A 12,504-nucleotide genomic window follows, 5' to 3' on the forward strand; every position below is an offset into this window, starting at 1 on the left:
TAATTCAGGTAAGTTTTGTGCACACAGGTAGCAAAAGAAACATGAAAATAGGCTGAAAACTGAGTTATATTGTTGGGTGAATTTTTTAAATCTTTAGGGGTTTAAAATTAAGCCAATTTCATTGGCTTCAAATAACAACACGCTCATGCACCAATGATGGCCAATCAACCTCCGCCTGCACTCGGTTAAACACAAGCTGTGTAAACAAAAACCGACTCTCAGGTGAAAACAAACCAAAATTACTACCCACCTACAAGACTAACTGTTTCTAAGTTACTGCATTCATACGGAAACCACAGGGGGGTAATGTCTTTTTGTTTAGAAAAGAATGAGGATAAAAATGGAAACCCTTACTTTTTGAAAAGAGCTGCAACCTTCCAGAAATCTAAGCTTTGTATGGGTTACGTAATTATATGCTGCTCAGCCTAATGACTGCGTGAAGAGAGGTGAGGGGCACAAAGGCGGAAGGAGCAGGACTCTGAATAGGGCCCCATCATCCATGTAAATTGCAAATTAGAGGCCGGCATATGTGACTCAAAACAAATATTAAGATTGACAAGAGCTGCAAATTCAAACAAGCGGACACCACAGAGCCACACAGGAGAACAGCACGGGAGCCCGGTCACTAGTCAGATCTTCCAGAATACCACTGCTGGGGACATCCCACAGGAACGGGGCTTTACATGGAGAGGCGTAGGGCGGTAGGCTCCTGGTCTTCACGGTCTGCAAGGATGTCCGAACTTGTTGGTGCAGCAACATGGTTGCCTAAGAGTGCTGCTCATCTTCCTCCTCCTAACCCAGGTCTGAGGGGAGCTCGCCTGACATTTCTCAAATGTCTGCACTATGTCTTTGCTCCGTTCTGCAGTCTGTCAGAACCCAGGAAGAATAAAAACAGTATATGGTAGAAGAGAGGTGTGGCAGGGTTTTGTTTTTTTTTTCTTTTTTCTATTTCCTGAATAAATTCAAACCCTAAGTGCTAACTGTACTGGAACAAGGGACTGGCCTCCATTCTTCAGGTTGTCTTCTCATGACAAGATGGTGTTCTGTATAATACTGTTGAATAAGAGGAGAAGAAGAGACTCCTGAAAATCATCAGCCCAGGATGGGTGCAAGCTTGAGGGTCAATGATTGATTTTACCTCGTTTTATTTATTTATTTATTTATTTATTTATTTATTTATTTTTAAAGATTTTATTTATTTATTTGACAGAGAGAGACACAGCGAGAGAGGGAACACAAGCAGGGGGAGTGGGAGAGGGAGAAGCAGGCTTCCCGCTGAGCAATGAGCCCAATGTGGGGCTTGATCCCAGGACCCTGGGACCATGACCTGAGCCAAAGGCAGATGCTTAATGACTGAGCCATCCAAGCGCCCCTTACCTCATTTTATTTAATGTTTTGCTCCCTACTGCATCATCAGAGCATGGAAGGAAAAAGCAGGAAGAGGGAGATGGGAGGAGGGAGGACAAAGGAGAAGAGAGAAAAGAAGGAGAAGGGGGAAGAGGAGAAATAATAACACCAATAATAATCTCCACTTTCGACCATTTACTATGGACCAGGTAGCATATTAAGGACTTAACATTCACTGCCTCACTCACGCATGTCTTGAATGTATGACTATAAGGATTTACATCCCTTACACCAAGTTCTGTCTACTGCTCTTCTTTTTCAAAATTTTTCTTAATTTTTACCTATTTATTCTCATTAATGAACATTAGAATAATTCTAGTCAGTTCCACAAAGGAAACAAATGGAACTTCAGTGGGCATTGTATGCAACTCAACCTACAAAACGACTTAGGGAAAAATTTCTCAAAACTATTTCAGTCTGTTCCCAAGAGAAGAACGTGAATTTCCCCACTTCTTTAAACCTTGTATTATGCCTTTCAATGAAGTTTCATCATTTCCTTCTCGAGGTCCCACATGAGGCAAAAAAGTAATTATCAGATGATGATCATTTCCTTATACCTTGATCTTGTATCCAAGATAAACTGCCTTTTCTTTTTAATAACATATAACAATATACAATCTTATCTGTAAAGACTGATTGTGGTTTCTTCCTCAGGAACACCTGAAATTATTACCATACATGCTTGATCTCTTCCTCCTTTTTTTTTTCCACTAAATTTCTTTCCTGGCCCTTTTCCACATATCTGGGTCATTTTCCTAAGTTATGCCTCTGTAATGGACATGTGTAATTTCTGTATCGGCCTGGGGTTTTTTATTTGGAAACTGCCCCTCCCTCTCACTCCGTGTGATTTGGTGGGGCTGTCCAAAGCAGCCTACCTTCTTGGCGACAGGGGTGGTGACATGACAGGTTGTCCAATCATACATCTCATCCCTTTAGAAGCCACAATCAATAAGAGGGCAGACATATAACCCAGGGAGGGCCAGAGTCACTGATGGATCTGAGGCTGGAGGGAGAAAGAGCTTCTGTCCTTCCCTCTGGAATCAGCGGCTCTAGGGATGATTTAATTCTGGAAACACCAGCTGTCATCTTGAGACCATCTAGACAGTCTCTCCAAAAGCAAAGCCATGAGATGGGGAGGGACAAAGAGTCCCAGTGACACTGTGAGCCTCTGGATCCAAGTACACCTAAAGGTAGCTTGAATTTCCAATTATGCAAGCCAATAAATTCTCATGTTTTACTTAGCTAACTTGAGATGGAGTTCTGTTGCTAAACCTAGAAACACCCGATTAACACAGTCTCCGTTTCAGGTTTTTCTGCAGTGTCAAATCTGTTCTTCATTGCCTCCAATAAAGATATTAATTCTATCAAATTTGTTTTGGAATTTCTTCCTTGTCTCACCATGTTCACTTTGTCCCTCAGTTTGTACTTTCATCATTTTATTGTCTTTTAATCTCAGCTTGTTCCCTATAATCTTGATCTTTTTTTTATTATGTTCAGTTAGCCAACATACAGTAGTACATCATTAGTTTTTGATGTAGTGTTCAGTGATTCACTAGTTGTGTATAACATCTTTTGCATTTTCTTTTTTTACATCTGTGCAGAGGGTCCAACATGCCAGGCATTGTTCTGAGCACTTTACGTGCATGAATGCATTGAATCATCATCCCCCCCTTGTTGTGCTGCACTGTCTCTGTCCCACCGGGCTTCCTCAACATTCCCTTCCAGGACTGGAACTAGTTATCCACAATCCCCTTCCTTGTATTGTTCTGAGTTGGGCTTGGCCAATGAGAGACTCAGATTTATGTCCTTGGAGATGCCAAGATTGAGAGATGAGGGGACAGCCAGGATGGCAGCCACAGACAGACCCCTGTGGGGGAATTAAGGCTGGTGAGCAGACTTAAAGAAATCAAACCCAACTGGCCCAGAACCATCATTCCCTTTGCCACTCTGATGAAGGTTAACGTGATTCTTGGTGAGAAGAGACTAGAAAGGATTCACATCTTAAGTTTGGCAGAACAGAAGGGCGTAGTGGGGCCTGTATTTAGTTATAATCTGGAAGCACTCGTGCAGTCATTCCCAAGAAATACTTTTATCCTAAACTCTCACATTAGAGAAGCCCCCAGGTATCTCACATAGGCACATGGACTGGAAATTCTATCTCAGGCTTATTTCTGTCTGGGCATCCTGTATGTAAAAAATGAGTAAAGGATTAGATTGTAAGTATTATTTTTATGAGAGAATGTAAACCTTTTATATACAGGTAAACCTAGGATCTGACATTCATCAGAAGGCAGAAAAGTTTTCCATCTCCTAAAAGATGGAGTAAAATACTGAGCTGCATCTTTCTCATTATTATTGTTGTCATTGTTTATAAAAAGCATTTTAGAGTTGATAGAAGTTTTCTTATTCATGAGTTAATTTTACCACCACCACAATCTTGTAAAGAAGGCAGAATGGGTATTACTAACTATTCTTGTCTCAGAGATGAGCAAAACACTAATGTATCTATTTTAATACTAACTCCCAAAGTGCTGTTATTATAAGTCACATCGGGGAACCACACAGAACCATGACAGCCTCTCTAGTATCATTTTACTGATTTATCTCTAAGCTTTTTCACTTTCTGATGGAATAGAAATTTTATCTCCTGATAAGTTTTTCTTACCATTAAGAATATATATATATATCATTCTTAAACATGAAGTCTCTTGTTTCCCCTGCTGAATACTTCCTTCCAATGCACATTGAATTGATTACCAATATGGTGTTTTGGAAGAGTTTACCACTCCAATTTCATCACAAGTCTATACAGACCACATTACTTACAAAACTTAAGATGGCAGTTCAAAATTTGTTTGACTTCCTTCAGAACTATTGGGTTTTGCATCTCTGATAAGATCGATGAGAACTAATAATGTTACTGGGGTTTTCATTTTGAGCCCATCTTTAGGGGAAAGTAACCGGATAGATTATCTCCAGTTTCTCTAATTACATTAGAAGAATTTGGCAGGGGTACATCCCTTAAGATAAAAAAGGATTTAGATTGGCTGTTTTTAATCATTTCTTGGTTATAGTATCAACAAGATAGGTAGTTATATGGGTTCAGGATCATTTTGAACATGCCCTTCTGACCTAAATGCTTCTTAATATAAATTTCACAAAATTTGGCCCTTTTCTCAATCTAAGCTCTGTTAATTATGTCAAATTGACTATGAAATCATCCTAACCTCTCAAATCACCCTTTAAAATTGGAGGAGGACCAAAGAGGACTCATATTTTATGGAGCTGCTCCTCTGCAAAGCCCTTTATATATACACCATCTCATTTAATACTCGCAAGAGCCCAGTGAGTTGGATACCACTGCCCCACTTTACAGACGGAAACACTGAGATTTGGAGATATTAAGTAACTTGTCCAAGATCTTCCAGGCAACATGTGGTCTGACTCTAAATTCCTTTTCTACTATATGCCTCAGTGGAGGATATTCGGATAAATGATCTCCCCCCCCATTCCATGCTCACTGAATTGCGGGGGACAGAAGAGACTAGTGCCCCTAGAACGACTAGTCTTCCTCTTGAAACTCTGAGTTACACAGAGGTGAGAATTCAGTCCGCCCTCACAGAAGTCCTCTCCCCATCCTCTTCTGCCTATTCACGCTTCTAAAGGCATGAGGGAGAGAACAGTTCTGAAAGGAAAAACATGCCCTTTGGCCCATTGATAAATGTTCTAATAAAAGTTTGAGCTGAAAGGAGGCAGAACTTAAAAGGTTTAAACGCAGTTGGTCCAGTTTCTTGGTTCTCTAACAGATACTGGAAAGCTGACTTGCTCTTGGTAGAAACATAAAATAAAAAGGTCAGCAAAGATGCCTTATTTCTAGGCAAATCAGATGTACGTGTGACAACACATTTTCTTGTAAGCTAAATCAGGTCATTTAGAGGCAGCATGTAAAGGGACATCCCACATTACGGAAGGGTAATTCTATTAGTAGATTCTCTGCAAATGGGTTTCGACCGACTGAAGTTTTGTGGGAGACAGAGTTTTGTCTTTTGTGGAGATGCACCAGCCTCACCTATGAACCAGGAGAGGTACTTGCTTTCCTGTGGCTTTCGAGACCTAGGTTTAAATTTCATATTGTAGGGACAACAAATGTATTCTTCTAAGTGCCCTGACTCTAGGGGAATATCAACTACTTCACAGGTAGAATACAAATATCATTCTCACTTTAAATCTGAGTAAATAGTCTTAAACACTTTCTAAATCCTATTATATGTACAAACTTTGCATGTGAAGGTCGAGCCGAGTAGGCAGAGGAGTGTAAGTAAATACATCCTTCTCCCATAAGTACACAGTATTGAATGGAAGAGAAAAGGCCTTTATACTCTATTCCCTCAATCCCTCAATCAAAGACCTTTTAAAAGAAAAGGCAGAGTTAAAATAATAACCCCAGTTCTATGATAAGGAACTTCCGTATTTGAATTTCATTGAATTATAGAGTTGGAAGCAGCCTCCCGAGAGTCCGTGTAAGGCGCTCCAGCCCCTCCCGGGCCACCGCCGACCCCTTCGGTCCTGCAGCTCCTTGAATCTGTTGATCTAAATCCTGATGATAACCTATTTTGTCCCACATTTTAAAATTTTCATTTAAAATCTCAACCAATAACCAATGCCTTTTAAGAGGCATCCAGAAAGGGTGGACTTGGGAGTTTGACTCTTTCGTCTCATTTTCTTCATCTACAGAATGGGGACTCAGTACAGGGATTTTGTGAGAGTTGGAAACAATGGGAGTCTTGGCAGAGTTCCTGTTGCGCAGCCGTGCTAGCTAAGTGGTAGTAATTATGGTTATGACCGTCATTCTGTAAGCAAACCGTTCTTACGAAGCATCCCCTTCAAATGGCCTTGCTGGTAATTACAGACGTGTAGCTTTCTCATCTCTCATCCAAGTTAAACCATCTTGGGAAACTGTCTTGGTACTGGCATATATTTACACATTGGAGTGAAAATGTAAAACCTCACTCCATTTGTACTTAAGCATCAATCTATTGCAATTTAATACCAGATAACTGTTGCCATCCCAGAAAGAGATACTGCACAGCTGAGGCTCTGGGGACACAAGGTCAGCCAAGCCCCATTCAGTAAGGGAGCTAGGTGGTGGGACAGAGCCCATGGGAGATGACAAAGTTGTTTCAGGTAGCTTCCAAAGAAAGGGAGTTTCTTGACCCAACTAAGGCAGACACCTTTATCTGAACTGATTGTAGCCCATTAAGAACCTAACGAACAATTCCTACATGCCTCCTTGAGAACAAAGAACTCCTAGTGGGGAGACAAATGAGCTTCCACTGAAATTTCAGGAAGAAATTATTCTTCTAGGCCACCAGGATAGTGGTGGTCATTGAGCAAACACGTGGAAGTTTTGATGCACCTGCTAACTTACAACTTCATAATCTTCTAACTTACAACTTTTAAAAGAATTTATCTTCTATGGGTTTGTTTCCTCTCCCTTGGTTTCTGCTAAGTCAGCCATTACACATCAACTGCTTTCATGTTCTCCATGGGTCTTAAGTTTGACCATTTGCTCTCCATATGTGTTCCAAAAGAGACAGTAGTGGGGTACTATCTCACTAGCCTTTGTGAGGGACTATTCCCCAGGACAGTGGTTTCTGGTGTCCTTTCTCCCAGTTCTTCTACAATTCTAGACTGGAAACTACGAGAGCTTTACCATCAAGTCAAGGGCACCCTAGGAAATGCCAATAACCCAATAGGTCCAAAGCAGAACTTCCAATATCTGCAAGGACCTGACATTTTAAAGACATTCTACAAGGTTTTAATGACTTTTGATAGAGTAATTCAGATGAATTTATGACTGAACACTGAGAGATTTAAAAACAAGAAATTTTAAAGTTCTTTTTGAAGAGGAGAGTTGTAATATGTAAATTGCAACAACATATCCATTAGCCCTGATGTAGGTAACCACGATTTACCAGAAAAACATGAGGGAGGGGGTCCTTACATTACTCTGGTGTTTATTGACCTCCATGGCATGTTTGATGTCAGGTGGCTCCTTCATATGGGCATAATCTGAGAATCCTTTGGCAGCATCGTGTTTCTGCTTATAGGCAACCTTTAAAAACACAAATCATTGTTAGTTTTTTCAGGGGCATACTACATTCTTACCTGTTAAATTTCAGTGTTTTGCTAGGAGTTTGTGTATTTGAATCCCACCACTGATGGTCATATTTGCCTAAGCCTCTACAACAAGAGAATATACTCAGTGCTTTAAGGTTAGTGCTTCAGGTTAAAATCCTAAATTTGACTCTTTCCTGTTTGTTTCAAAAGTCCTTGACCATATGCATGCTGAAATCCCCATTCATATTCAGCTAGCTTAAATCTCAGCTACGGTTTTGGGAAACCTTCCAAATCTATGAGCTCTTAGGGTCATAAATGTCCAAGGTTTAAATCTTGGGAAAGCAACTGACAAAGTGGGGAAAATGACCAGATATTTAAAGGCAAATTTTTCATTTTTAATTAATTGTTATGACTTTTCTGCAGGCACAGCTATAATACAACATAAACCTCATTAAATGCCCCAACCTTTGGGAGAAAATAAAACATGCACGCAGATTTCTGAGATATGTCAAGGTCTGTCCTGAGGGAAATGAGCATCATGCCAATGTCATCCATTGCTACCATTTCAATTTGTTCCCTCCTGGGATGGACAGAAGGCATGAGAATGATTACTTCAAAAGTAGAAGTAACCAAATTCAATGATAGAGTTAGGGGGAAAAAAATTCAGAAGACAGCAAAGAAATTATCCCTTTATTCACAGTCTATTCCATTATCCTATGTATTTCCTTCGCAATTTTTAATTACTTTTGTTTTATTTTTATAGAATTACTTATTTTCTGTCTTCCCTCACGAGAACATAACTATCTAGCTCAGTGAATGCTCAGAACCCAAACTAATGCCTGGCACAAAGTAAGGATCAATAAATATTTGCTCAATGAATGAATGAATAAAAATAAAATAGGAATGAATGAATAAATTATTTTAAAATTAATTTTAAATAGATATTAAGTTTTATAATAAAAATATTAAACGGAGTTAGAATAACTCGACACAGGAGAATAGAGGCAATTTAAAGAGAAAAGCTGGAAGAGTAGTCACAAGAACAAAATAAGATCTAATTTTTAATGGAAAGGAATAACAGTTCAACTTAAGGAAAAACTTTTTACCAATACTAGCTCCTTGAGAGCTATGCCTATATCTTCTTACACATCTTTTAATATCCTGTGCCTCTCATACTGAATGACAGAGAGTAGAAATGCAATAAATGTTTAGCAAAAGAGTGAATAAATGAGTTTATTAAATATTCTCATGAACTTAAACCCCTCATGGGTTTTAATAAACTGTATTAACCATTCATTTAACTTAGATAATATACTTGTCTAGAGGATTAAGGTGATATTTACAAAACTAATTTTTAAAAATAAAATCATCGCCTCTTACCATAAAGAAAGAAAGCCATTTCTTACAACTATCAATATTTAAATCTCCTCTCTGGCTCCCCCACCAAGTTCTTCTTGAAAACGTTTACTGAAATGGAACTCACGCTGGGGTGTCACAGTCTCTAAATTGTGGAAGCTTTGACACAAAGCCCCTCCCTTAATGAAGCCCCAATTCGTCTTCCTCTGGCGGCTAGTTCACCGGATGGAACTTTAGGTGTGGGCACACAGCTGTCAATGACTCCCATTTCTCCAGACCATCTGCACGGAGTAAGGTCGTGAGCCCCTGTACCCCTAAATGCCCTCCTCTGCACAATTTCCAATTAATCCACCCTTTCTTAAGATGCCCAGAATGTTCCAGATATGGTCTGACCTCTCTTAATTAGAACTGTCCAATTTAGTCTGGGTTATGATTTCTTGTTTGCTCGCTATTATTCATGTATCCATAGATCACAGTGTTTTCCTTCTGATAACTACGTTGAGATTCCTGTCACCTAGTGTCCTTAAGCCTTGTTCAGTTCTGCCCCACTCTGTCTTCACATCCAATCCGGTGTATCTAGTTGATTATCAGGACTCACACACAGCACCCCGTTATTTCAGGGATCACTCATCTTGTTAGAGTCTGTCCATTGATTTAATCCATCAGTATATCTAATTCTCATGAACATATCTTTACATTTTCACCAATTAGTTATGTTAAATAGGAAACCCATTAAGGACCTCCATTTAAGTTGGCAAAAACCATTATGTCAGTTCCATTACATTCTATATTATAACTTTGGGGGAAAGGAGGAGGAGTTTAATGGGTGACCAGGTCTATTATGCCAAGAAGAAACCTTTATCAGATTTGTTTCTTCTTCTTAAATAAAAGGAGATAGCATGTACCTAGCTCCTTTTTGCTGTGTGCCTAGTTTAGTTTGTATGATTGTGACTTTATAAACATAATCAATGCAGCTGATCATTTAGTGGGTTATCATAGAAATGGTGAGTCATCAAGCACAATTTTAAAAAGCACTCTTTCTTTAAAAGGCTCTGTAATTTTCTACTGGCAGCATTAAAAGTCATTTCATTTATAGCTACAACGAAGCACCACTTTAGAATTAAGATTACATCAAATTGGAGGCAGCTGAACTTTAATTTATCATATTAATTTTCATCCTTAAAATAGCTAATGGAAAATCATGTCAAGCTAATAAATTTTCTGATAAATTTGATTTCTTAGGATTTGTCATTATTGTTTAGCATTTCCCTAGATTAACACTGTTTTCTTCATACTTGAGAATCAAGGTCGCCTTGCTACTGGATACCTAACTAGTGGAAGACATTTGCAATAGTCTTATATACTTATATATAAATATGTTTATAAAAGTAGTACATACATTTATCTTGCATATTTGATAGCATAGTATAGCATAGTATATTTTTATATCATATATATATATGTGTATATATATATATATACATAAGATCTCTATACATTTCTAACTTCAGGATATTTTACAACTACTATATAGGTAAATGCACTGCTAGGCAGGACCCCGGAGCCACTATGGATAAAAACGTAGGCTGTCAAACATCTGAGTCCAGATGCCTGAGTAGCCTGTATCAGTTCTGTGATAAGAGATTATTTAGCCTCTGCCTGAAACAGCCCTGGTGAGAAGGATCTCACCATTTCATGGCGTGGTCCATTCGTTTCCAGAAATTCTCTTTGTGGTCTTTGTTTATAAAATTTTTAATGGGGGATATCCCGTAAAACGACATCCTAAAATCTCCACATCTCTCTCTTTTTTTAGAATGACTTCCCCTCAGTCATTTTCTGTAAGGAGCATTAATTTAGCTCTCTTCACCTTATCATTCTAGTTTGGATGTGAGCAGCTGAGAATGTTTGCAAATTGATTTTAATGTAACATTTTGATCCAGTGTCCTCAGTTTAGGAGACTTTTCATTAGAATCCAGAACACCTTGAAATTCCAGAATGTGTCGACTACTCTAATTTAGGTTACCACAAATGTGATACAATTTGGACACAGTAAAATGTTAGTTGTTTAATTTTATCAGACACTGTCAGATAGTTTTACTTTCTTGATAGTCTTATTACCAGGTAAGCTCTGAGAACTGCAATTTTAGCAACAATAAAATTGATTTATACAAACCTCAAGAAGTATTACTACATTACATTGAAATGTTATTACATTACATTATTCCATTGAAATAGATACTTTATTCAGAATCCAGGTGTTTCCTTACTAACAAGTTCAGTGACTAATTACAACAGTGGGCAGTGTTGGGAGCACACACGTGTCTTTCCCAGGGGCATACTCTACTCTAGCATAACACATGCTAACAAGGCAAGAGACAACTTATTCTGGGGGGAAAAAAAGATTCCACAATATACAGTATGGATTATCTTCCATGTTAAGTCCTACACTGCATTGTATGGTGACTAACGTAACATAATAAAATTAAATTAAATTTTTTAAAAAAGTCCTATATTGCACATGCTCGTTTCTGCCATAAAAAGTGAAAAAAGTTGGGCACTTTCACACAATGAGGATGTAAATATCTGGCAAGGTTACCTTCCCAAGTATAAAAATAAGAAGAGACTATTCTTTCTTGCATAATTGTTGTTTGTCACATATCAACTGTTGGATTGTACTTATTTGCGTTATAAAGTAGTCCGTTTATTATCAGCAAGTGGCTAGGTGACCAGATGTTGTGAGGGAAAAAAAGGGACATATTAGTCATGGTCAGCCATGCAAAACTCTGATATCATATATTTTTAGCCTCATGTTGCACAGCTGAGATTAGTTTACTGCCAAGCTGAGTACACAGAGGACATTTAAATTTGTAATAATAAAGTACTTAAAGATGTTCTCAAAGGATAACAATGCTCAGTGTTTTTCAAGAGTACTTTATTTTAAGACTATTTTAAAATTACCTAGGCATCCTCTACTTAAAACTAAAAAGATTTTGAAGGAAGAAGTCAAGTTGTTTAATAAGCAAAAGAGTGGTAGAAATGGTAAGAAAGAGGTGATGCAGTGTGTGGTTAAGAACCCAGACTCTGAAGCCAGACTCTCTATGTTCATGTGTTGGCTCTGCCATTTATTGGCTGTGTGATCTCAGGCAAGTTACTTAACTCCTCTGTGCTTCAGTTTCCACATCTCCGAAATGGGGCTATCTCACGGAGTACTTATGCGGATTAAATGATATAAATATATGTGAAATGTATAGATCAGCACCTGACACATAGCAAGCATTTGTATGTGTCCATTATTATTTTTAACCTAAAATGTAGCATTAAGAATATTAAACTACATAAAAGGAAACATTTCCTTATAAAAGGAATCAACAAATTCAACAAAATCCATTTTACCAGTGTTTACTGACTATCCCCCTGTGTGCCAAGGGCTGTTCCAAGCTCGGGGGTAGAGCAGAGAACAAGACACAGGAAGTCCCTGCTCTCATATCACTTAGGAAGCCATTTCATAAAGTTAAAAAAAAAAACAACAAAAAACTGTGCTATGGAGAAAACAAAACAATAAGATGACTGAGAAAGAAGTGAAATATTCTATTTTGAAATTCTGTTTTAAGAAATACAACA

General features: G+C 38.3%; 1 protein-coding gene across 4 annotated transcripts in view; it reads right to left on the bottom strand.

Moving 5' to 3' along the window:
- Positions 1-12,504, bottom strand: part of NEBL (nebulette) — a 342,127-nt gene that overhangs the window by 85,469 nt on the left and 244,154 nt on the right. The window contains exon 5 of one of the 4 annotated variants that reach the window (XM_036100133.2): positions 7,412-7,522. The exons of the other annotated variants lie outside the window; for them this stretch is intronic. Within the exon in view, the coding sequence (XP_035956026.2) occupies positions 7,412-7,522 (111 nt within the window). The remainder of the gene's footprint in view (positions 1-7,411; positions 7,523-12,504) is intronic. 4 annotated transcript variants of the gene reach the window in all.

Source organism: Halichoerus grypus, chromosome 6 (assembly GCF_964656455.1).
Source record: "Halichoerus grypus chromosome 6, mHalGry1.hap1.1, whole genome shotgun sequence".
In the NCBI taxonomy this organism is placed as follows: Eukaryota; Metazoa; Chordata; class Mammalia; order Carnivora; family Phocidae; genus Halichoerus; species Halichoerus grypus.